The following is a 27,076-nucleotide window of genomic DNA, read 5'->3' as shown; positions in this document are numbered from 1 at the left end:
CACTATCTGAGACTCCTCTAGGAAACTGTACAAATGTACACTTTATTATCTTGCCACAGTGGACTAAAGCTTTTACATATCTTATAGTATTAAGTTCATATGTACCACCAAAGAGTCAATCCAGTGGCGTATTAGAAACCTTGCAATGAAATAAGTAAATTTTCCCTTGAATCCTATTAGCTGTGTGAACTTGTTGAGTCACCTAACTTTTTCTGGCCTCATTTTTAAAGTAAGAGTGTTGGGCGAAATTATTTTTAGTCCAACAAAGAGGTACCTTCCAGCTCCAAGATTCTATGATTTAAATTTTTCTGAGGTTGGTCTTCTTGCTATTCCTTACACACAGCACTCCATCTCCTGATTGCCAGCCTTTTCACTGGCTCCCGCTCGTGCCTGATATCTTCCTCTTCATCTCCTGGCTTCACTGACTTCTTTCAGTACTCAGTTCAAATCCTACCTTCACCACCAAATCCACCCCACTCCAATGTCTTTTCTTTGAGATTACCTCAAATTTATCTTGACTATTTCTTGTTTGTATAGTTTTGTGTTCATCTTCCACACTAGAATGTGAGCTCCTTGACAGCAGAAACTATTTTGCTGTATCTTCAATACTTAGTACATTGCATAACACATAGTAAGTGCTTAATAAATACTTCTTGAGTTGAAGGAGTCCCTGTTTCTGACTTGCCACAACAAAATGCTAGTGACTTTATTATATCTAAACAACTAGACTTTACTTGTTGGTGATATATTATACCTTTAATAGCCTAGAAACATTCACTGCTCTGAACCTATATAAAATTACTGCCTAACTTTTTTTCTTACTAATTTATGAAATTCCTTGTAGTCTTTTCTTTAGTATGTTATTTTGTGGTGTTTATTTTTTAAGGGACTGGTTTTTTTTCATTGTAATTAGGAGTATGGTTATATGTGGTATGTATTCAAATAGAGTTTCCTTTTTCCATACTTAAGTATTCACAAATTAATACAATGCAGTTTTCTTAAATCTGAATTAGAAGAGTCACCAGAAGTCATTTCATCATCCATAGATTTCTGAGTAGCTCTGTCTTTGCTTAAATACCTTAAGTGATGAGACCATTCCCTACTAAGGCATCCCATCTCTAATTTTTAGGAAATTTATCCTTTGTCAAAAAAAAAATCTGCTTTCCTGTGACTTCTCACCTTCTCCTTACTCCCAAGTCCTAGTTCTGACTTCTGAGACCAAGCAAAAGAAATTGGCCCCACTTTTTTTTTTAAATAGCTTTTCAAATACTTGAAAAAAGCAATCATCTTCTTCCTAAATCTTTTAAGCTAAACATCTCAAAGTTCTTTAACAGATCCTCTTAAGGTATGTGTAGTTTGAGTCCCCGCATCATTCTGGTTATTTTGTAGCTTGTCAGTGACTTTCCTAAAATCAAGTTTCCAGAATGAGCCAAAATGTAGCCCAAATGACTTGCCTGGACAGAGGTATGTGACTTTCATTTTATATTAAAGGGCACAGGAGCAAAATGAACAATATAGAAGCTTCCATTTAAATTGACCTGAAAACAGGCCTAATCTTAACAATGTTATAATTGCCAGTTTCTCTGTTAGTTTTAACATCTGTTGGTTATTTCAGGTAATAAAATAAGTGATAAATTTACCTTTCTAAACCTCTAGAATCTAAATGCTGTTAAGTTAGTCATTTTAATTGTCAATAAAAATTCACAAAATCATATCGTTTACTCATGTAATCCTGTCTTTTGTTGTGTAGGGGCCTCAGTGCCAGTAAAGTGTAGAAGAGGGAGTCATAAAGTAAAGAGTGCTTCTATGTCAGAAGAGTGAGGAGGGCATTCAGCATTGCACTTCCGCATTCTCCTCTTAAAGACATAACTTGGATACGTGCCAGGCATGATAATTATTCAAACCCGTTGGTAAGGGTCTTAAAGCAAATAGAATGGTGTTTGAGCAACAAGGTATATGTTGGATTTCATTGTGTCAGATCTGGTATGGGAGAAGATGAAAGATAAATAGCAACAAATTTAGGGAAAGTAATGTGTTCAGGCATACTGTAATAATCCATCACTACCTGCTTTGACTTTAGCTGTTTATACAGTGTAATGATAAAGATGCAGAAGTGGATCCATGTTAAATTATTGTAGGCATTTTTAGAAGTAAATATTTCTAATGCTATAGATGAAAGAAGCAAGTATAGATATATTACTGTTTTTTAAAAATTGGCAAGCTCTAATAAACATAAATTAATTTCTTGAACGACTAGCAGACTGGAAAGTCCCTAGTTGGTTTGTAGCTGGCAGCTTTCTTCTAAAGATGGCCCTATGGACCGCAAATACTGTAAACCATTTTTTTTAAGCCCCTAGGCTAAAAGATTAATTCGCTCTTCCCTGGCAATTAAATTTTTGGTTATGCTCCTGATTTTTGAACAAGGTGCTACTTAAATCATATTTTTAAGAGTGAAGAACTTGGGTGTCTGCCTTTCGAGAATAGGATCTGTTTCACAGCTTCTAAATAATTGTCAAGCGAGATGGAAACTAATCCATTTTTGGTGTATTTGAATGTTGCAGGACTATTCTTCAAGATTATACAATACTGAGTTTTTTTACTTGAACCTAAAAGCAAGTATTTATCTTAGTATTTCCAGTACCTTGCTTTCAATCTTTTTCTTAATGGTCATTAACCTTGACACTTCTCTAGTATATGTTTAACGTGTTGATGAAATTACAAGTTATAATTCTGATTCTGTGGACATCCTATAAGATCTCCAGGATTTATTATGTCTGACTCAGGGGACGCAATGCTAAATAACCTCTCAGGTTCATACAATAGTCTCCTGTCATGTGTGGGGGGGGGGGGGGGGGGGGGGGGCAGGGGGTGTGGTGCGAGGGGGAAGATAAGGAAGAGGTGAAGCATTCTTGGTGCTAGCAAATTGTCAGAATGTGACGATGCTGAGTAAAACTATGGCCAAAACTGTTGTGTTCCTGCCCTTGAGACAGTTGACTGGAGTTTGTTTCTGAGTTCATAATATAGGGAGCAAAACTATGATTACTGGGCCAAAATGGCAATGTATGCTGTTGAACCTAGAAACTAGCAAGTTGGAGCTCTCTACTGCCCCTGTTAATGTGACCTTGGAAGGTATACAGCTGAAGAGACAACTTAAACATGACCGAAAACTTTGGCAGGTTTAACTAACAGCTGTTTTACTCTCTGGCAAGCCTTCCTCTCTTTTTCCTAGATCCTTCAATGCTGTTCAAGACACTTGGTATCTTTGGGAATATAATCAGGGCAAATGGTAGCTTATGCTTTTGCATTCTTTTTTGCTAAAGAATATGAGAGAACTTTGTACACATGGCCATACACTGATTGCCATAGTGTATCCAAATTTGCCTTGGCCTTTAACAGAAGTATTAACATGATAGAGTAACTTTACCTTCCTTCACATCATATCAGTTTAACGATTTCATTCAGTGAGTTGCTGTTTTATATTTATGCTTGGCAAGAAAGGAAGAAGCAACGTTTTGGGGAAGAGTAAAGTTGATAACAAAATTGCATTTTTATTTGTAAAACCATTCCCAGACTACCTCTCCAGTGTTTCTACGTACTGTTAACTTTGACAGATAGCTCTTTCTTGGGAGGAATATGAAACTTTCTTTCCTGAATCCTAAGAGCTCCATGGCAATATTTACACGTAAAACACTTTTAAGGCATTTTTAAATCCTTTTTTGAACTGCAAATGATAGCTGATAGATTAAAAATTCATAGCTATTACTTAACTTATGCAGTTGAAAAATATCTTCTCGTAAGTAAGGATGTAGGAAAAAAGACTTTACGATTTATACTACTAGACAGGTGTGGTGGTAACATGCCTATAATCCCTGGTACTGGGGGAGGCTGAGGTTAATGGATCACTTGAGCTCAGAGTTGTGAGATGTACTTCCAGCCTACCCTAAATAGGGAAACCCAGTCTCACCTCCCCCCCCCAAGATTGTACTTAGGGTCATATAGGAATAATAGCTATTACTTTAGAATTCATAGCTACTCTAAATTCAGATATAAAACGATCTGCCCATGAACCCAGAAATGAAACCTATCTTAGGCTGCTTTGAAACTAGAGAACCTTGTTACTCTTCCCCAATCCGTTCCCACCTCCTGTAGTACTTTGCTGACATCTCTCTTATTATAGCTTCACATTATAAATTATAATATAATATAACTAAAACACAAGCTTCTGAGGGTACAGATAATGGTTTTTTTTTTAAATCTCCTAACACTTAACCTCAGTACCTTGCATGTATTAGGCACTCAATAAAGAGTTCAGGGATTCTTAAACTGGGGGGTTCATGAATTTTTCCTTAATATTTATAACTAGTTCATTATAACTGGCTTCCTTTATAATTCTATATATTTTCTTTATGCATTTAAAAACATTCTGAGAAGGTCCATAGGCTTCACCAAACTTCCAAAGGGGTCTATGACACAAAAAAGATTAGAACTGAAATAGTTGTTTTACTGTTCTGTAATTCACTGATTCAACAGTTGAGTGCTTACTGTGTACAAAGGCACTGTGTTACCATGAGGGATTCAAAGATTGTCAACATCCCTGACTTTTGAAACTTAGTCTTGTAGAAGAGTATAAGGCAGTGATTATTATATAAGTATAATGTGAATATATAGTAAGTGCAATAAGAGGAGAGAGAAGAGATTGCTGGAGGGAGAAAAATCAAGAAAAGCCTTGTGATAGAGATGATATTTGAGCTAGGCCTTGACAGGTAGGTAGAAGTTGGTATGTAAAAAACATTTTTAGGTAGACAGAGTCAGGGAAGGGCAGGATGAATTGATAGTGGTGAATAGTCCAGTTGGAAGGATTGTAGAGACAAAACTGGAAAAGATTTGGGTGTGGTGTATAAATGATCACAACTTTATCCTTCTGTTCTATTTTTTTAGGTTGATAATACAGACTGGAATTAATGTAAATAAGGAGTTTATCTAACTCACTAGAGTAGACTGAGTAGTTGACTAAGCTTCTTCTAGATGTGAGGTCTTGTATGTCAATCCTAGTTATGTGCTTGGTTGAGTGACCTGGATAGAAGCTTCTTCTACCTTACTGAAATGGACCTGCCTCATAGCATTGTAGAATAACTTAGGTACATCATCTAATAAGGAGAATTGTTTTTGATTACTACTACAAATGTCTGTACAACCTTGATGTACAGTCTTTCCTGTCACCTGGATCAATAGTTTAAAAATGGTTAAAGCTCTGCAGTCAGTTTAGTTTTGACAAGATTGGCTATTTTTTAATAACTTAGTTGCTTCCAACCTACTGCTCTTCAAGCCTTAATTACTAGGTAAATATAGAATATCATTCATAGAGCCCACTTTCAGTGGTTTATTCATCCTAAATAATATACACCAAGTAAGCTTTTGCCCTTCTGCTTCATAGGCTATTTCTGTCCTCCCTGAACTTGCCTTAGGATACCTGCATTACAGTCTGGTGGGTATAGTGCCCCACTCAAAGTCCTCACTCTTCACTGTGCCAGACCTCAGAAGTGAGAGCCCCTCAGGGCTTAACTCATTGGGTAAGTGGTGAGATGGGGGAGAGGAGGAGGGGAGAGAGAGGCTATGTCAGTAATGTCGCATGAGAGGCCAAAAAGCTCATGTAATCCTCGACCATACTAGTAGAAATAACATCTATGTCAAAGGAAACATGGGTCCTACCATATTCTGCACTGGTAAGACAGTATTTTAAGCATTGTGAACAATTTAGGCTGTCACATTTTAAAGTCTAGATCTTGTCCAAAAAAGGATCACCAGAGCGTTGAAGGGTCTAGAAAACATGTCACATGATGAACGGTTGTGGGAACTTAGGTATTTAGCCTGGTGGGAGCAAGGAGGGTGGGTACAATAACTGGTTTCCACGGTTTAGAAGGATGTCACCTGGAAGAAAGGTTAGATTTATTCAAATAGATGACCTCTAAGGTCCCTTCCAACTCTAATGTTCTGTGAGCATATTTTATTATAAGATTAGTGTTTATACTAATCTAGTGTTTTTTGTTGTTGTTTTCTTTTTTCCTTTAGAGATCATGAAAGACACCAGGTTGGCAGCGCTGGAAACTGAAGTACTAATTGTCCATAGAACAGGTAGAGCATAATCCCTTGTGATTTGTCATTCTAATTTGGGGGCAAAAACTTCGTGTCATTTTTGTCTCAGTTCCCCCACTAAGGGGGGGGTGGGGGAGTATGTTCTACATTTTAGACATTATCTTTGCAGAGGTAAGTACAGGCTTTATGATCTTATAGTTGACCTGTTAATCTGCTGATCATTACAGCAAGGGTGTCATCTGTTGTAGGAGAATAGTATATATATATTTTGAGGAGTTGAGAATGAAATCGTATCTGGTATGAATATATTGGTAATTGGCTAATATAAGTCATCTGGTAGTGTTAATGTTGTGATATTTATGACCTTCATGTAATGAAGCTGAGGTGTATAGTGACAAACCTATGAAGTAATAAACCTGATATTTTTACCTTAGTAATTTCTGCTCTTTATGTGGATTTTGTTGATTATAGACTAAGAAAAGCACTGTGATACAGTGAAAAGAATACTGTATTTTGAGTCAGAGGACAGGGGTTCAGATTCCATCTCTAAGTACTTGTTAGACCTTTCTGGGCCTCAGTTTCCTCATCTGTAAAATGAGGAGGTTGGACTAGAGAGCCTTTGAGGTCTCATCCAGCTTTAAATTTGTGATCCTGTGAAAATCTTTGTTGTTGAATCATTTGCAGTCGTGTCTAACTTTATGACCCCATTTGGGGTTTTCTTGACAAAGATTTTGGAGTGGTTTGCCATTTCCTTCTCCAGCTCATTTTACAAATGAGAAAACTGAGGCAAACAGGGTTAAATGACTTGCCCAGGGTCACACAGTAAGTGTCTGTAGCCAGATTTGAACTCAGAAAGACTCCAGGCCTGGCACTCTATCATCTATGACACCTAGCTGCCCCCTGTGAAAATAGGTGTAAGTTTTTCTCTTTTGAAGCTTCTCTGAGTTTTGTCATTTCCATTTTCAAGCCTCTTGTTTTTCTGTGCTTCATAAAGGGCATTTCTACTGGTTGAGGTTGATGCTCATGAGCAGGTTGGCTGCAAAGCGTTGAATTTTTCAGCCGAGGAAATTCCTGAAATTGTTATTCTATAATTGTAAAGAGCCTGAAGTCTAAATCAGTGAAGGGAGAGCTCACAACAACAAAATCACAAATCTTTGAAGTACTAAGAATGCTAATAGGAATTGTGTCTGAAGGTTCAACAAGGTGACAAGTAGCTAACTTAAAACTCAATCCAGTTTTCCATTAATTCTTTTGGGATGGGGAAAATCAGATTTTTTTAAAAAAATGGATGAAAAAGCACCAAAAAGCAAATTCAATAACAAATTCAGTATTTGGGTACCAACTATGTATATAAATTGTGTTAGATACCATAGGGACAGCTTTATAAAAGCTTTATAAAAGTTTCTCTCCTTTAGTTTACAATCTGAATAGGTAAACAAGGTATATATACAAAGAAAATACATACATTATGTGGTAGCAAATGGAGAGTTCAGACAGTAGGTATTATAAAAGTGTAAAATGGTTGTGATGGAAAGCACTGTAAAGAAAGCATGTTAATGGAGGGCCTTGAGAATGAGATAGAAGGAGGATATATTTAAAATAATAATACTAATAGCTAACATTTATATAGTGCTTTAAGGTTTGCAAAGAGGATATATTAAGATAATGCTTTAAAATTTACAAAGCACTTTACAAATGTCTTGTTTCATTAAAATTTATTAAAAATGCGTTTCCTAATTAGAAGGCTTCTGTGACTAGGAAGCTCAGTTATACATACTTGACTACTTTGTAACTGAGCTGCTGATGTCTCAGGAACAAAAAGGAACATTTTGGAAGTAATTAAGTGGCCTAAAAAACTTGATAGACAGCTGTGGGAGTTGAGTGCTTGTCTTCTTAGAACTGATTTAAACATCCCACTAAAGCAGAACTTCTATCCTACTTTTACTTTACCTTCCTTTTCTTAAAAGTTAGTTGGATTTGTTTCTTTCCTTGTCCAAACTATATACTTAGGGCAACAATAATTGTGTTTTTTACTGTTAGCACAATGAAGATCAGTCAAATATCGTAGTTATTTTTATATATACAAGTGTTAGCTGGGCCTAAGTGTTAGATAATGCACATGATCTTCACATTTTTTTACTTAGGACTTAAAAATAAGACCTAAACCTAGGTGCAAGGGACCTGTTTCTGTAGACAGTGTGAATATGTAGTAGATGGGGGCTATTTGATTTGAACAGAATGCTATAATTAGGTGAGCTATGCATTCAGAAATAATAATGTAGCATAGTCGGATTTTCTGAGTTATTCACTTACCTACAACTTTGACTATTCACTTAAGGTATACCTAAAATACCTAGCACTCAGCTGTACACTCATCAGTTGATGGTAGTGAGTTCAGATGCTTTCAGATATGTAAAACATTACTGACCTAGAACTAGGTCTTTTGGCTTCTCCTGTATTTTATCTCCAAGTTGGTGTTCTTGAAGAGGTTTATTGATCTAAGTGAATATTTCACACATACACACACACACACACACACACACACACACACACTCACACTCCTCACACTCTCACACTCACACTCTCACGCACGCACACACACACACACACACACACACACTTCTTGATTTCCTATTTAGTTATTCATGCTATCCAGCCATTTTTTTTTTTGAACTAAACAGCATCTTATGATTGCCTAATTATATATGGTTAAGAGCTGGGTAAGTATCATTGTATTTGGGTACTAGACTTGAGTATTCTTCAACCATGGAATTCTTAAATGAATAATGTAAAAATTTTCATCAAGTCACATGCTACTTGTCATATTGTCTCTTTTCTCATCCGTAAGACTTAGGGCAGGGCTATCCAACCTTAGGTTTTATTGAAACAATAGACAATATATTTGATTTGCCTTTTTAGTGAGAGCTCTGTGGTAGCTCAGCTTCGTTTACTAAAGCATTTATGTAAATTTCTGTGCTAGTAGGTGGGCCGTATGAATCACACTGCGGGGCCCATGTTTTGAGCAGCCCCGATTTAGGGTTTGTACTTGTAGCTATGACATGGGGTTTATTAGGAATATAATATCGAGGGGCAGCTAGGGTGGTGCAGTGAGTAGAGCACCAGCCTTGGAGTCAGGAGGACCGGAGTTCAAATCTGGTTCTCAGACACTTGACATACTAGCTGTGTGACCTTGGGCAAGTCACTTAACCCCAATGCTCTGCCAAAAAGCAAAAAAGTAAAAAAAAATTTAAAAAACGAATATAATATCAAAGCATTGATTTTCAGAGGTATGAGTATTGTTATAAAATGAATATTTATTGTTTGTGGGTTTAATGGAATGGGCATGTTTAGAGTCAAAGACCTTCTATTTCCTACTTTGTCTCTTCTATAATTGGATCTCACTTTCCTCATCTTGCAAAATAAAGGATTTGGACTATATGACCTGTAAGGTCCCTTTCAGTTTTAAAATCTTTCAAGTCTATAGTCATCAGGTTTTTAAGTTTAGAGCCTTTGAAATTCCAGGCTTTTTTGTATTATCTTTAAATCTCAGATTCTTGTATGACCAGGGCATTACCAATCAGCTTTTTAAAATACTGTATGCTTTTGATTTCACAGGGAAATTCAGCAGATTTTTATACTAGTTTTTTTAAATTAAGACAAAAAAAAATTCACCTTTTTCCTTGTTTACTATACTCTGTAAGTATTTTGGACTTAAGTTTATTTGGCTGGCTTTGTTTACTTTATTGAAATGCTCAACAGATTTTCTGCTTTTAAGTTAGTATCTGAGTATACAGAAATTGGGCACCAAAACCAAAAGAGGCATTGTATTCTTTTAGGGGATTCAGTAATGTAAATCTATGTTTGTAGTATTTGGAATCATAGATTCATAAAGTTAGATATTTATGCTTTGGAAACTTGAAGGCTAGGATAATCTTTTTTGATTTAGATATATTTTGAAATTAGCTAGCAAGAGTTACATGCCTACTAAGATTATCTGGTATTCTTAAGCTTCGTTTCCAAAGTTTTATATCTAAATATCAGTAATTTTTGAACTATCACTTAAGATACTTTCAGGTGACTGTTATATGGAACAGTATTTGCCCTGGTGGACTAAACATAACTTTCCCATTAGTGCCAGTTGTGATCTCTCCATGCTGTTGGAGTAGACAGTCTATAAATGCTGTGCCCTCAAAATTTAATGTTATGGTGATGAGATTCTTCTTTCTTTTCGGGGTAAATCTCAGGATTGTTTTCCAGTTAGTGCTATGGTTTCTGGATTTGATGGTGTACATTGACTTGCTCAGTGCTATCATTGACTTAAAATTTTGTGCTGTTATTCTATGGTTCTTAAATTAGATTTGAGGCTTCTTTTTATATGTGAAATTAAAAAGGAAATGCTGTCAGTTTCGTTCTTCTGAATATATTCAGTCCTAAAGCACAGAAAAACATCAGTAAAGCCCTAAACAAGGATGGCAAGCATCCAGTTATCTTGCCTACTACAGTCGAGGCTAACTCACTTGGACTACCCAGCTTGTTTCTAAGTTTGTAGATTTTTAAAATTAAAAAACTGACTCTTCTTGCTTAACCTAAATACTTGTTTTGGGTGAAAGCAGAATAAGTTCCCATTTCAAAAATTTCTAGATGACTTGAGTAAAGCTATTTTTCCTTGGCTCCTGAATTAAGCCTTTTTTGGCAATTCTTTTCAAGTCTCCAGTGTAACATTTCAGCATAGAAATGAGTGACCTAGAAGTTATGTAAGTCTTGTACTCTGTTTATAATGGAAGTTATTGCTTTGTTTAGAACCATTCCTGCAACCTGAGTCTTACAGAATTGATTGTCTTGACATAATGTCTTAAGTTTTCTAGGTGGGCTTAAGTTTCTTCCCATATCTTGATTTGGAGTCAAGAACACATCTAAATATTTTAATTGACCTTCTGGCTTCTAAGCTCCTGATTCAGAGGAACAAACCAGTGAATGCCACAAGGTTTTACTGGAGAATTTAAAGCATTTGGGCTCTTGGATTAGCACCATTGCATTGGAATACTATATTAATTGTAGTCAAATCACAACTGACTATTTTACAAGTTAATGTTAATATGAAATGGCATCGTTGTTCAGAGAACCTGGTTAATGTTTTAGTCATTTACTTTTGGCTTATTCAAGGAATCATTGACATATATGTGGGCTATATTTTCATTATTAACAAATCTATGAGAGATACAATAATTGGTACCAAACAGACAACTTTAAAGATTAAAGCAGGCAGGTATGATGATAGATGTTTGTAATGACTTCTATAATATGTGTCTTTTATGTGTTCTACTTTTGATAAGTTGTGAGCATTGAGATTTTTCCATCTTGTCTTGTCTCCTTTGGCCAGCAACAGATGTGTTTTGAGATGGCTGAAGAGGGCTAAGGGATATGAGGTAAAAAAAAAAAAAGTAGACCCAATTAACCTGAGACCATGCACAAGGAACCAAGCACAGATGCTGAAATAGACGTTAAAGGAAAATCTGTTGTTCCGTCATTTTTCAGTTATGTCAAACTCTTTGTGACCCCCATTTTGGGGTTTTCTTGGCAAAGATACTAGGGTGGTTTGCCATTTCCTTCTCCAGCCCATTTTACAAATGAGGAAATTGAGGCAAACAGAGTTAAGTGACTTGCCTAGGGTCCCACAGCTAGTAAGTGTGTAGCTGGATTTGAACTCAGGAAGATGAGTCTTCCTGATCTAGGTACAGTGCTGTATCCACTGCGCCACCTAGCTGTCTGAGGGAAAACTTGCCCATCTGTAAATTTCTGTCATCAATAACTCACTATCGTAACACTGATGATCTTTTTCTAGTTATTTCACTAACTAGAACTAATATTTGGTCATAAAATTGATAAGAATGAAATCACATAGACCCTAGTGTCATGTAAAAAAGTGATTATCAATAGTTTTTCTCTTCCCTACTCAACATAAGCTCCGGTTTTGTGTTTCAGCAATCATTTGGGAATGAGGAGCTAGTGGACAATGGCACCATTATCACATGAATAGTTTTCTCTTTTTTCCTCAGTCTGGTAGAGGCACAAATGAAGAACCTGTGGAAATTTTAATGTGTGTACCAAAACTAGCATGAGCACATACATATAAGATAATGGCACAGCAAGCAAATATTAGTGAACTCCTCTCCATGCTGGATTCCTCGGCTTTGGGTGTGTTAGATGACATAACAACTGTCTTTAAAGAGAACCTTAATTCTGGTAAGTAGCCAGTGTGGATAGGGTTGTTTTTTGTTTTGTCCCAGATTCACAGCCTACCTCTAAAGTCTCCTTCCTAAGTTATTGTCTTTATGGGTTCAGGATTCATGGCCTCTGTGAGGGCAAACAATTAGGCACTTACTCAATTTAGAATTTAAAAAAAAAACTAGAAATTGGTTTGGTTTATATGATCCGAATTGAAATAGCATAAATTTCAAACAATTTTGCATGGTAATTTGCCACAGTTATTCATAAAACTTAAATACAGAATTGAGCTTATTTCAGTTGGTGGGAAGAGAAGATATTGAGGTATATTTAAGGTGTTTAACAAAAAAAGCCATACTTAAGTCATATTTCCATTTATTTAGACCGTGGTCCCATGCTTGTAAACACGTTGGTGGATTATTATCTGGAAACCAATTCTCAACAGGTGTTGCGCATCCTGACTGCATTGCAAGAGCCCCATGATAAGGTAACTTCTTGATATTGATGGTAGAACATTGATGAAATTATTGAAGACGTAATTTTTAGGTGGCACAGTTGATAGAGGCTAGGCCTAGAGTCAGGAAGACCTGAGTTCAAATCCAGCCTCTGATCCTACCAGCTGTGTGACCCTGGTTGTTTCACTTAATCACTTAACCATTTAATTAATTACTTAATCACTTAACCTTGGTTTGCCCTCAGTTTCCTTATCTGTAAAATAGGGTTTGATAATGATAGCACCTACCTCCCAAGATGGTTGTGAGGATCAAATGTGATAATAATGTAAAAGTGCCTTGGCATATAGTAGTGCTATACAAATGTTTGCTATTATTATTATTACATTCAGTACACAAAATGTTTTACATTTGGCTTATCACAGGTGAAATTGTGACTATATAACTACCTGCAGGAAGAGCTTTTTAATGCAAATTAATCGAAGTTATCTAAAAACATTTAAAATGCACTAAAGACTGCTATTTGGAGGACTCTTATGATTCTTTTGTAAAGAATAAATCATCTCTAATTTCCTGTTTGTTAATTCAGATTTTCATAATTTTGCATGCATAGACTCTTCTTATATAAGAACTGCTTATAAATGCTATTAACCTGTAAAGTCATTTGTTAACCTGGTGCCAAAGGAATAGGACAACAAAGGAGGGTTCTGCTGTATCGATATTTTATTTCCCCTTTCCTTGGTTGGTAGAATATAAAAACTTTTTTGTATTTGCAAAACTTGGAACTTTGTGTTTGGAGAGTAAGAAAACTTTCTAATATTTTTTAAAGGGTTCTAATGACATGCCACTTTTCGTCAGTTTTCTGCAGAAATTTTATATTCTTGTCATTTTAGTTTGTTTCTTCTGAGTCATGATGCTCGTTTGGGGTTAAAATATGAGATAGGTCCCCAAAATGAAGGTCAAAGAAAAGATACTTTTAATCATCTTTCTCTCTCTCTCTCTCTCTCTCTCTCTCTCGTCTTTTGCATCAAAAAACGGATTAGAATGATTTAGACACTTAAAGCCTGCTAATAAGAATCAACCCTTTTCTAAGGGTGTCATATGTATTAGTTCTTATCTGAATGTATGCAGTAAACTTTGTCTTTTCCATTTTTAGCACCTCATGGACAAAATTAATGAATATGTGGGCAAAGCTGCTACTCGTTTACCCGTCCTCTCCTTACTGGGGCATGTCTAAGACTACAACCCCCATGGAAGCATAAGCTCTCTCAAGCACCTCTCTTGCCTTCTTTGCTTAAGTGTCTCAAGGTAGGTGTTCTGAAGATTTGAATGATTTGTTCTACGAGCTTAGTTTCTGAAATACTGAATAACTTGGAACCAGTGAGCTCGTTAATAATTATAGTAGGTAATACATCATAGTTGAAAGCCTTCTGGAGTCAGAGTCAGACCTTGATCTTCATCCCAGTTCTGTTACTGGCGTAATGAGTCTCTTCACCTCTGTGAGCCTCAGTTTCTTCAGCTGTATAAAGGCAGTATCTGCCTTACTTATCTCAAGGGACTATTCAGTTTAAATAAAATGCATGTGAAGCACTTTGTAAACCATGAAGTGCTATAAAAATAAGATAGTTTTATTTTAAGCCAGACTGTTCTTTTAAATTCAGCAATTTTGTTCAAGCATAGTGTAACATATGTCTTATGCTCATTGAATTTTATGATACTTGGAATACTATGGATGCTTGATGTCTGAATTTTCTTAGCCAAGTACAATAAAACTTCTTAGTTATCTCTGTTCAAAAGTTTGTAACTTAAAGTAGTTTTTATTCTAAACTATATACCCTTTAAGTTGTTCAAAACTGGCTTGTTAGTCCATCTTTTTTATCCCTTGTGTTAAAATGAATTACATTTTATCTAGGTGCTCTGTTGGACTAACCATAAAATAGTTTAAAAGACCTTACTAAAGTATTTGCTATATATTCACAACTTGGTTAATTATCCAGGCTTTATTCTTATTCACATTTATTAATGGCATGACTTGATGAATTTCAGCATATCTTTTTATATATACAAAGAAGCATTTTATAGCCTAGACAGGAGTGTGGAAAAGCATATTTTAATACCTCTCTGGTAATAGAAGACGTTAGAGGCTTTAGATGAGACTGTGGTACAATAAAAGGAGCCATGGATTTGTAGTCAGAGGATCTAGTTTGAATCCTGGCCTTGTCACTGCTTATTGACCTTGGACAGATCACTTAACCTTTCTGGATCTCAGTTTCCTTATTTGTAAAATAAAAGCTTGGTACTAAGTGATTTCTGAGCTCTGGATCCGTGGGTTCTCTACATCTGTGATTTTATGAGTAAAAGTTACAGATTTTAGAAATGCAATTCAGGACTCTTAGTATGATGGAGATCATTAGATTCCTTAATCTTGAATTGATATCCTCTTGCCTAACATTGTTTCCTGAATATTTAATTTCACTCACTTGGCATATGTAGCACTCAACATCTCATTTTAGATCCAGTGACACTCTGAATTGATTTCTTTTGAGTTCTCTTCTGAGTTATTTGGTGATGTAAGAAAACCATAGATTTTGTCAGAGGTAGCCTTATTCTCCTGATTTACCTTTTTGTCTCTCTTAATTGGTTTCTTCTTAGATGATCTTACTGACTTTTTTCTTTAGTGATGAATCACTGGTTATGAATGGTAAACATTTGCCACCACCAGTGAATTTGGAGGTAAAGTACTACTACATAGTTTAGAATTTCACTGACTAGGATCTAGGTTACGTAGACCAACCCTGAGAACAAGGAAAACAACATATAATCTAGTTTTGATGTAACATTGGAAAGGCCTACTGGTAAAAAGCAACTTTTTATGCTTTCATTTGAGTGCCATAAATAAGTCCTAAGGAGTTAGGAATTGAAATTCACTATATGACATTACTATTAATCCTAAAAACTTTAGAGGCATGTGATGAGAACTTCAGACGAATACAGAACTGTTAAAAGTTATTTACGTTGAGTCCCTTTTGAGTTTATTTCCAAATCCTTAAGGAAAAGTTTCGAAGCTAGTAATGAATGCTCTTCTAGTATAAGGCTCACTCATTTAGTTCCTCATCAGGTAGGATGTAGTGCTGATGCTAATCTTGTTTCTAGCAGGTTATCGGCACACCTCTCACTTGACTTTTCCTCTCTGCAGACTGATACAGATGTAGTAATACTCACAACAGGAGTTTTAGTCTTAATAACCATGCTGCCAATGATTCCACAGTCAGGCAAACAATACCTTCATGACTTCTTTGATATTTTTGGCCGTCTTTCATCATGGTGCCTGAAGAACCCAGGTAAGATTTTTGTTGAATTGCATATCAGACACTAGGTGGAGCATATGAGTTTTTTTTCTTGTTATTCTAGATAAATAGGTTCTCATCTATTTAGCTCAATTCGAATGATTTACAAATGCTCTTGTAAATTAGCTATAGATATACATCTGATAAGCACTGAGAGATCTCTGTATTGTAGTATCTTTGTTGCAGAATTGGTAAATGTCAGGGTCAGCATATAATACATGATTTTTTTTAGTAGTTAAACTAGGTATAATAGATAAACTTGGAGCAGAGACTGTCTTTTGATCCCCAGCACTTAGCGTGGTGCCCGACATAGTAGGTGCATAATAAACGCTTGTTGATCAACTTAAATTACAAAATGGAGTTAATTAAGACTACTCTAGATTTTGTACTGTACAGAAAACTCATCTCTGAGCCTTTTTGGTGTGCTGTCCCGAGAAGGCTAAGAAATCTATATTTGTATGTGTAGATAGCACAGGGGGGAGAGAAATGGTATGCACTAATTAGAGATCCGGTTTCAAGAGCTATAGAATTCCTACATATCTGCAGGTAGCACAACTCCATCAAAGTGACTCATAAGCCTATGAGCATGTGATAAATTCTTAGTCTTCTGCCAATCCCAGCGTGATACATTAGCATTGTGGTAATAGAATGAGTAACATTTTTGAATTGCATGCTGCAGTATCCAACACAGGAATAGAATTTTTTTTCCCCACAGCTAAACATGTAGAAAACAGCTCTCATGATGCCAGCTTTTTTTATAGTAGAATATTCTTTTGAAGTTGGGAATCATTATTTTGTACAGTTTGCCCCTTTTTATGGAAGACTTGTCTATTCTAGGTTTGTGCCTCTAAGCTTGGTGCTTTTCAGTAAAAAACTCCTGGTTCAGCAAGATTTTCTGACAACTGTGTGTATCATCTGCTTTTTCTCATGTGCCCCACTATTAGTACTTTCTAAAGAGTCTAATTTCTTTAGGTCATGTGACAGAAATTATCTCGTCCATCTTCATGCAGTGTTTATGCTCTCTTTCATCGCCTTTATGGAATGTACCCTTGCAACTTTGTCTCCTTTCTACGTTCTCACTACAGTATGAAGGAAAACTTGGAGACCTTTGAAGAAGTGGGTAAAGGTAAAGCATAGTTTACTGGTCTTTTTGTTGTTGTCCATTGTTCAGTCATGTTCTGCTCTTTGTGACCCCTTTTTGGGGTTTTTTCTTGGCAAAAATACTTGCCATTTTCTTCTCCAACTCATTTTACAGATGAGGCACTGAGGCAAACAGGGTTACCTGACTTGTCCAGGGTCACACAGCTAGTAAGTGTCTGAGGTTGGATTGAAGATGAGTCTTCCTGACTCCATTCCTGGCACTCTGTCTACTGCACCACCTAGCTTGCCTCAGGTCTACATAGATAAAATAAATTTTTTGTAGCTTTATCTGCAACTGTGGCACCATTCTGTTCAATAGAGTCGAAGATAGAGATACTTTGAAAGACGTATTATGGGCTTTATTGCTTAAGAAGAGTCTTAAGTCTTCCCTACTGTCGACTCTCCTGGAATTGACTACACAGAGTTTAACTTTTTATCACATGACAGCATCAGAATTATCCATCTTTTTTTTCTTAGCCAATGATGGAACATGTTCGAATTCATCCAGAATTAGTGACTGGATCCAAGGACCATGACTGGACCCTCGCAGGTATTGGAAACTTAAGCTGACAACAAAATTTTAAATAGCGCTGTAGAGATCGAATGCTTTTTCTAGGAATAAAATCCTTGGGGTTATTTATAGAATGGGCTTTTCCTTTAATTAGGGGGTGATACTGTTATGCTATTCTCCCAGAACTTTGGAACATTAGGGAAAAAAAAAGTTTATTCCCTTAAGGCCTTTATTATTTGGAGAATAAAAAGGAAGAAAATACACTTAAAAAAGATAAAGCAGACTGTATTTTAGCTAGTTTCCTAGATTCAACATTTTCCACACTAAACTGAGGATGAATTGGGAGAATCTTCAGGCTTTGATATGAGGACTTAGATTTGCCTCCTGGTGTTGCTGCTTAGGAATTACCAAGTCTCCCTGTTTGCTTCTTTGATAAGCAGTCTCCTATGGTGCACTCTAAATCAAGTGGATCATGCTTTTAACACTATATTTCATATATTTCCTAGGCTTTTGAAATGGAATTAATTTAATATAGTTCTTTTTAAGCTAGTGAGAGGACAGATTTGCAGAACAAATATGTAGCTCTTAATATGCTTCCAAAGCTGAGTTGGTTTGAACTTGTATTTCATGACTTTCAATTTTCTTGTTACAGGTGGAAAAGATTAGAAACTCATGATGTTGTAATAGAATGTGCCAAAATTTCTCTGGACCCCACCGAAGCCTCGTACGAAGATGGCTATTCTGTGTCTCAGCAGATCTCAACACGTTTTCATCATCGTCCAAGTGATGCCACCGTCAGCCCTTATGTTGACACACAGAATAGCTATGGTAAAAAGAGAGAGAACTCTAGTACTTACCTACTTTACAACTTTTTTTTCCTAGGAAACACTTTATTCCTCCTGGTAATTTCATTTTTTCTCTGTGATAAGAGCTATCAAAGACTTGAGTGTTCTTCCCAAAGCTTTCTAATTCAAACTAACTTCCTTACTCCCTTGACTTAATCCCATGTTAATGGTTTTGTAGCACTTATAATTTCAGGGTCTTATATTTTCATCATGTATGGCAGACTACCAGTGATATCATCAGACTGAAGAATAATATCTTAGACTATTCAAAGAAAATATGTTTAAATGTAAAACAACTTTGTTCCTGCTCACAAGGGAATATCTACTTCCAAGCTCTTTATCCAGTTATGCACAATAAAGAAGGATCTACTTGGCTACGGAATTAGTGTACCTGATATAGGATTAATACCTGTAGAAAGAGTTTATTAAACCATAAGTTTATATATACCATAGCACTAATTAAAACTTCCATCCTCATTAGACTTTTTCCTGAAGGTTAACTGAACCGAATACCACTAATCCCATTTATAAAATCTATTTCAAGAACTTGTTAATGTTAGGCAGAAAATATAGCCCTCTATCTCTAATGAGGCAGCAGGATCTTTTTAGAGATAGAGAATTGGATGGTTTTAAGAGAACCATGTTCAATTAAAGTGATCCCAAACCTGATGTTAATCCATTTATGTCTTTCATTTTAGGGAGTGCTACTTCCACCCCTTATTCCACTCCTCGGCTGGCGTGTTAACACGCCAGGGCAGCTACCTCAGGTTCTGAGTGTCCACAACACGGCTGTCAACTGAGCCGTCACAAGTATGGTGCCTGTTCTCTGTCTTTTTTTGTATTGAAGCTGGCTCATTTGGGTTAGAAGTTAGTGTATGAATAGACTATTTCACTGATAGCAGAAATATTCTTAAGATCCATGGCGTAAATATCTAATTTTGCTCTTGCCCCTTTTATTAGTTTTGGCAATTAAAAATCCACCAAATATAATGTTACTTTGATTGAATTGCTTTAGTACAATATATCTTTTGAATTTTAACTACTCTGTCTCGTTCACGTCAAGGTTACCTGATGGTATTAGAAGGTACAGACAATGTTTTAATAACACACCACAGGCATGTAATACCTTCGGATTTGCTACTGTTCACTATAGTTATCTAATGTTACTAACTTTCTAGGCTACTATATGGAGCCCCTCTGCAGTCTGTGGTATGACCACTCCTCCAACCTCACCTGGAAATGTCCCACCTGAGTTGTCACACCCTTATAGCAAAGTCTTTGGTACATCTGGTATGTATATCTGAGACTGTTTTTTATAGGTTAGTAAAAATTAACTTTATAAATATCTGTTACGCTTAGCTTTGCTGCAGATTTGAGAAGTGAATCTCTAGACATTGGTAAAGCAAGCTGCTGGGGTTTTCAAAGTATGTAAACTGAACTTCCAAATGTGAGGACTGCTGACAGGCATTCCCAAAAGAAGAATTGAATTATAAAAGTTTAACTGTGGGGTAATAGTTGAAGCTACAAATAATTAGAAGTTCACATAAGTAATTTAGCAAAGGATTCATAACTCCTCCATGCTTATCTTTTGATCAGGTGGGAAAGGAACTCCTTTGGGAACACCAGCAACCTCCCCTCCTCCTCCCTGCCATTCAGATGACTACGTGCACATTTCACCCCCTCAGGCTATAGTCATGCCCCCCAAGAAGGTAAATGCCAGGCTTGCCTAGCTGCCATCTTTTTCTCCTGCCTAATCATGAGGAGTTGCTTTTAACTTGATTTTATAAAGCCTAATTATACCAAATATGACTTTGGCCTGATATTTTGTCAGTTTTGAGTCAAGGTAGCTGGGCTAATCTTTAAATTCTCTGCCTAATTATATGGTGTAATTATGGATTCTTCTCTCAAAACATCAGTGAGTATATACATAAACTTGTTTTCTGTTGAAAATGTCTTTTTTTTTTTTTTTAGGAGGACAGACTGGATTCTGTGAGACCATGTCTACACAGACAGCCACACCTTTCTAATGATAGAGGATTAGGTAAAATTTATTATTCAGCAGTGCTAGATTTTACAGTCTTATCTTCCCTCCATTGAGTCAAACCAGATTCTTCAGAGGCATAGCTCCAAAGTTAAAGAAGGCAGTTTGGGTGGGGCAAGTGAAAGATAAATGAAATTTTGAAATAATTCACAATATTGCATTTTTAGGGACCCTGGATACCATAGTAAGTTAACAGAAGTCAAGTCTAACTTGTCTACCATAAGCTTCATTTTCAAGCACTTACAATGAACTGTTTTAAGTAGTTTGATGAACAGAGCTTCATGAATGCCTTTTATCTTACCTCTCTTGAGAACTTAATCTTACTTTATTTCATTTAGTGTTGAATTACTAATTTTGAAAGCAATGTAGCTAGATAATTTTTAAAGTTCTTAGCAGTCTGCAGGGGGAGCTCTGGAGAAATTAGCTCCAGAGTGTAGTTTCTAGCTTTCTCAAACAGTTGGGATAGTTGTTGCAAATCCTTAGTGTCTTGTGGGGAAGCTAAAGCTATCAATGTTATCTTTGTAAACTAACTTGTCCATTTTTTTCTTTAGAAGAAACAACTGACAATAAGGGTTCTGTCACTTTAAGGGATCTTCCAGGGTTTTTAGTTGATCTAGACTCTGAAGAAGATAGTGTTGAGAAAGATAAGGAAGAAGGTAATGTATACAGAACTCTGGTCTGTCTACTGTGAGTGCTGCTTACATGGCAAAATTTAAATGGCCTTCTTCTACCATAAAACTGCTTTAATATTAGTGTATGTACACACTTAATTTTGCCTTAGAAAAAAGCATTTTATTTCAGGTCTGCTACTGGTTAAATTGATCCTAGTCTCCCATCTTGAGCCATACATAAATACTGGTAAATTATAGCATATACCTTAAAGCAGTTCAGCTTTATAGTCGCTCAACTCTCCGGGTTTTTCTTCTCCCTCTTTTCCATTTAGCTGCAATATCAAAGGAGCTTTCTGAGATCACTACAGCAGATACTGAGCCTGTGGTGCCTCGAGGAGGATTTGACTCTCCTTTCTATCGAGACAGTCTCCCATGTTCTCAGAGAAAGTCCCATTCAACATCTTCTAACACTCAAGGTCCCAGTGTGAGCACTGAACCTCTAACTTCCTCTCTGGACAAGCTTGGGCCTGACACACCAAAGCAAGCCTTTACACCCATAGATCGGCCTGGTGGGTATGCTAGTGAAAGCCCTGCTGGTAACAGGGAAAACCAGACTTCTTTGGAGACAAACAATCTTCACACCTAGCCCTAAAATTCCATCTCAGAGAAAAGTAGGTTTTGGAAGTGGACAATCTCCCCCATATGATCACCTTTTTGAGATGGCACTGCCAAAGACTGCTTACCATTTTGTCAGCAAGAAGACTGAAGAGCTATTAAAAAAGGTGAAAGGAAACACAGAGGAAGATTATATGCCCTCTACTTCTCCAGTGGAGGTACTGGATAGGCTGATACAACAGGGAGCAGATGCACATACAAAGGAGCTGAACAAGTAAGTAACTAGAACTTGTTTCTAAACCCCTTTTGGTTGTCTTCATTGGGATTTTTCTACCCAAGAGTGAGAAGGGACAGAAAGTAGGTAAAAGCTTGGAGAAGCTTAGTTGACTTTATGAGCTGGAATTTGGTATAGAATATAAAATAAGTCAAGCCTCTCTTTTCTAGAGGTCTAGTAGGCCTAATAGATTAGATACTCATTACCTTAAACTTTATTGAATAGCAATTTTCTTTATTTCTTTGTCTTGAATCTATTTATTTCAGTATGTTTGATTATCCTGTGACTGCACACATTTGAAAAACAGATTGTGATGTTGAAGCTGATCAGTACTTAGAATTAGATAACAGGAGCACTAATTAAAAGTAATCTTAATGGGATACCTCTTCATAAGCAGTAAGCCTTACTATGTCTCAAGAGGGTCTTCTATTTACCTTTGATAAGGCAATTTCTTAAAAAAAAAAAAAGGTTAATGTTGTGATTGGGAATTCTTAACAGAAGGAATGGTTCAAATAAAGGGGAAAGGGGAGCTTCAGAGTGATGAAATAAAATGTTCCAGGAGAGTTGCTCCAAAGGCAAGGTACTTAATTTTAGCTTCCAGTCTAAACAGTCACTTGAGTAACAATCTTTCTTTGTAGGTTGTCTTTGCCCAGTAAATCTGTCGATTGGGACCCACTTTGGAGTAACTTATTTTGTTTTAAACCCAGACTAAAAATAACCAGCTCAAAAGACCCCAGATATTTCTGTGTGCTTATTCTGTCACAGAAGTACATTGTAGGAAGGTGATGATGACTTCTACCCCTTAAGATACAGACATCACACTTGCAGTGAGTTCCCGTAGTATTGCAAAGCAGGCCTTTCCTGTTTTTGAAATGTGGTAAGTGCCACTAATTCAGTCATTAGGAAAGTTGAAGGGCTATAGCAGATATTCACTGCAGGTTTCCCTGGAGAAAGAAGTTATATGGAGAATTTTCACAGAATAAACATGGAGTCCACTGATGGAATGTCTAGATAAGTAGAATAGGAATCTTGAGTTTGTAGTTGTAATCTTCATTGGCAAAAAATACCCTCAAAAGAGCAGCCTATGTTTGTCTACCTAATCTTTTTCAGAGAGGGGACATAGGTACTCAATAAACAGTTAAGTCTTGGCTGGCTCTACGTAGCCCATGAGATATTTCCAAAGATTATATGATTAGTTTTGTTCCCTAAGCTTCTCTGCCACTAAAGTATACCAAATCTTCATGGTTAGCTCAAGATTGAAATGTTCAAAAGAGGTGCTCGAGCATTTGTTCCCTACCTTTCACTCCTGGCTTAGGCTCTCCACCCTCAGATGAGATTCACACCCTTCGGAACCAATTGCTGTTACTGCACAACCAGTTACTGTATGAGCGCTTCAAAAGGCAGCAGCATGCTCTCCGGAACAGACGTCTCCTACGGAAGGTGATCAAAGCCACAGCTCTGGAAGAACACAACGCTGCTATGGTGAGGCTTTGTGCAGGTGCCCAACCTGGTCTGAATATGCAGTGGGCTAGCTGAAAGAGCCTGAGACCTAGTAGTCAGCCGACTTGGCTCTAGTCTTGCCTGGGTAATCATTCATTTCATGACTTGGAGCAAATCACTTCGCTTCTCTAGGCATTAGTGTCTTTAGCAAAAAAAAAAGGAGTGGAAGCAGTGAGATTTAGTTCCTAGAGAGATGGCTTTGAAGTCAGAAAACCTTAGGTGCAAGTCTTGCCTCTGATAATACGGGCTTTGTGACCCTGGGAAAGTTGCCTGATCTTCCTTTCAGTGCCACAGGCAACTTACTAAGATGATAAGTTGCATAATAGTTGCCATTCAGCATTAGTAGAAAGTTTTCTTGGTGGGAGTTTTTTTACATTAATAAGATAAAAAATCCAGCCAAAAAGGGGGATAGGGGTGGGAGTGCAGGATTAAATAATCTTCAAAGTCCCTGTAGTTCCAAAATTGTATATTTACCAGTTGAAGATCATTATTGTACTGTTTGGTGACAGAACAGCAGATATTTAGTCTGCAAGCTTAGCACTGTGCCTAGCCCATAGAGGGTGCTTAATAAATGTTTATGGACTAACTGCAAGGTGCAAATTTATTTTTTTGAGTGTGAGAATGGTCTTCTTAAAAGGATACCTTAAAAATAAACTATTTTCATGCAATAAAGCTCAGTGTGATGGTATAATACTTGAGAAGATTTTCTCTTGGTGGGAAAGAAAAGTTTGTAGTTAGAATGGTCCACTTTATAATCCTAGGTAACTTAATTGCTACTTTGTCTTTGAAGGTATTTGATCCAAAAGCTTTAGATTCAAACCCTGGCTAGTAGTTTTGAAAATCTGAAAGAAATCACCTTGAAAAGTCTCTTGAAGCAAATTACATTCAGTCTAAGTACAGTGACTGAAGTATTTTGTCTAAAAGCTTTCCAAGTGTGAACTGGGTCACATGAGGCTACCAGATAAGATAAGCAGTCTGCAATCTCTCATCAGTAGCAACTCTTAAGTTTTTTTGGTTTAAACAAAGTGTTTGTAGACTTAAGAAAACTTAAACTTTTTAAAAATATATATTAATAAGTTTTTGTTTTTATATCACCTATATTTCTCATCATGTTCTCCCCTCGCCTCCTCCAAGAGAGCCATTCCTTATAATAAAGAATAAATCAGAGGAAGGAAAAACTAGCAAAACTAATCACCACATTGGAAAAGTCTGAAAAAGTTTCATACTTATAGTCCCGTACTTCTGCAAAGTAGAGGGACCAAATAGTACAAAAATAGTACAATAATCTCTTCTTTGAAGCTAAACTTGACTGGTTCATTGTAAGTTTGAAGCACTTTAGTTTCAATTATTGTGTTGTCCTATTTTGTAGCCATTGTATACATTGTTTTCCCAGTGCTACTTACTTCGTTTTTGTAGCCATTGTATATATTTGTTTTCCCAGTCCTGCTTGCTTCATTTTGTATCAGTTCTTGCATTTTCCCATGTTTCTCTGTATTCATCATTTGTCATTTTTTATATTACTTATAGTATTCCATTACTTTCATGTACCACAATTTGTTTAGGCATTCTTCATTTGATGGATATCTACTTTGGAAAACCTTTAGCTTTTATTACCTTTTAAGGAAAAACATTACAGTTACAGAAATTTTTTAGGCACTTAATGTGTGCAAAGCCCTCTGCTAAGCAATTAAAACTTTCATGCCACTTTTGGTTTCTGATAGAAAGATCAGTTGAAATTACAAGAGAAGGACATCCAGATGTGGAAGGTTAGCTTGCAGAAAGAACAGGCCAGATACAATCAGCTTCAAGAGGAACGTGACACTGTGGTCACCCAGCTCCACAGCCAGATCAGACAGCTGCAACATGATCGGGAGGAATTCTACAATCAGAGCCAGGAATTGCAGGTATAAACCACAATGTAAACAAATTCAGTCAGGGGGAACAGCACAAAATAAAAACTGAATGGGGCAAGAATATTATTTGTTCATTTCACCTAAATGAAAGTACTATATTCCAAGATTATAACACATCTAACTTATCCAGTTGTTTGGTATCTGTGTTCTTAAAACAGTATAGGACTGGCAAGTCAAATGGATTGTAATTTTTGAAGCCAAGAAATTGTATTTTAAGGAACAAAGGATAATAATGTAATTGAAGAATTGATTATTACTACTCGAAGGTTGGCTAGCCCTTGGAGTAGGTACACAATCTGGTCTCACAGTCGGTCATTATCTAATCTTCTGCCAACATCTGCTTGAACAGACAAAGCTGGAAGACTGCCGGAATATGATTGCAGATCTGAGGTTAGAATTAAAGAAGGCCAATAACAAGGTGTGTCACAGAGAGTTGCTGCTCAGCCAAGTTTCTCAAAAGGTAGGAAATGCAGTAAACTCTTGGCCCTTTTGATAACATTGCCTAGCACCATTCCTTCCAACTGGAGGCATGCCTCCCTTGCTCACCATAAGATGCTTGCATTGGTGCACCCTTTTACAGAAAAGGATTAAGTTTGATCTTTAGGTTCCTGAGCTGTATGTCTTCTTTTGGGGTTCACTGCAGATATGAAAACATCCATTTGCCCAGGAATGGGTGAGTCTTCCCTGTAGCTTTGTTACTCCACTGGGCCTGTAGATCTCATCTGGGGTGGTTGTACATAATTAAATAATTTGTTGTCGAAGTCCTGGGATTCATCCCTTGCAAGTTTCCCTTTCAGTTTTGAATTTGTTACAGTTTACTTGTACTTCTTTTTTTACTCTTTGAGCATCAACTATTTGACATGCATTTTTTCCTATCTTTAGCACATAATAGGCCTCCCTTCTAACCCCTTACTTCTGAGGCCAGGTGATGAGGAAGTGTCAACCAAGGGAGTAATTAATTCAAGCCTTTGATTTTTACTCTTGAAAATAGTATGTGTCTACCTTGTGCTCTGCTTTGTAGGTTCCTTTTAGTAGTTTCCAGCTCTGCAGAATTTATACCTGATTATTTGTATGTGTTCATGTTTTGGTTAGCTTTCAAACAGCGAGTCAGTCCAGCAGCAGATGGAGTTCTTGAACAGGCAGCTGTTAGTTCTTGGGGAGGTCAATGAGCTATATTTGGAGCAATTGCAGAACAAGCATGCAGACACTACACAGGTATGTTGGGGTCAGGAGAAACAAAAACTCTTGATATAGAATATTGACATGTGGGATTTAGTCAAATGGCATTGAAAAAGAATGCTGTCGAGAAAAGCAGCCTCATTGATGGACTGTAAAGCCTGAGTCTACATAATAGAATTATTTTTCCCTGCTGTAGTATCTGCTTTTCTCCCATGTTCCCTAGACTAACAACACAAGCATTTTCCAGCTGTCAGGTATGCTCTTGTACCCCTAAAAACACCCTTTGCCAGAAAAAAATGAACAGAAAAGAGAGGCAGGCCTTGGGGGCAT

General features: G+C 36.7%; 1 protein-coding gene across 1 annotated transcript in view; it reads left to right on the top strand.

Annotated features, from left to right (window-relative positions):
• Window positions 1-27,076, top strand: part of TSC1 (TSC complex subunit 1) — a 40,117-nt gene that overhangs the window by 2,634 nt on the left and 10,407 nt on the right. Inside the window, 27 exon segments of the mRNA XM_036749867.1 lie at window positions 5,435-5,570; window positions 6,070-6,132; window positions 12,150-12,336; window positions 12,702-12,805; window positions 13,927-14,002; window positions 14,005-14,078; window positions 15,967-16,111; window positions 17,090-17,101; window positions 17,104-17,121; window positions 17,124-17,248; window positions 17,735-17,789; window positions 17,792-17,807; window positions 18,421-18,596; window positions 19,312-19,351; window positions 19,353-19,388; window positions 19,390-19,423; window positions 19,792-19,903; window positions 20,210-20,322; window positions 20,585-20,654; window positions 21,206-21,310; window positions 21,598-21,893; window positions 21,895-22,154; window positions 22,793-22,836; window positions 23,470-23,636; window positions 25,376-25,558; window positions 25,917-26,027; window positions 26,660-26,782. Coding sequence (XP_036605762.1) covers window positions 12,231-12,336; window positions 12,702-12,805; window positions 13,927-14,002; window positions 14,005-14,078; window positions 15,967-16,111; window positions 17,090-17,101; window positions 17,104-17,121; window positions 17,124-17,248; window positions 17,735-17,789; window positions 17,792-17,807; window positions 18,421-18,596; window positions 19,312-19,351; window positions 19,353-19,388; window positions 19,390-19,423; window positions 19,792-19,903; window positions 20,210-20,322; window positions 20,585-20,654; window positions 21,206-21,310; window positions 21,598-21,893; window positions 21,895-22,154; window positions 22,793-22,836; window positions 23,470-23,636; window positions 25,376-25,558; window positions 25,917-26,027; window positions 26,660-26,782 — 2,601 coding nt within the window. The 5' untranslated portion in view covers window positions 5,435-5,570; window positions 6,070-6,132; window positions 12,150-12,230.

This window comes from Trichosurus vulpecula, chromosome 3 (genome assembly GCF_011100635.1).
Source record: "Trichosurus vulpecula isolate mTriVul1 chromosome 3, mTriVul1.pri, whole genome shotgun sequence".
In the NCBI taxonomy this organism is placed as follows: domain Eukaryota; kingdom Metazoa; phylum Chordata; class Mammalia; order Diprotodontia; family Phalangeridae; genus Trichosurus; species Trichosurus vulpecula.
This window is presented reverse-complemented; position numbering and strand designations above follow the sequence as displayed.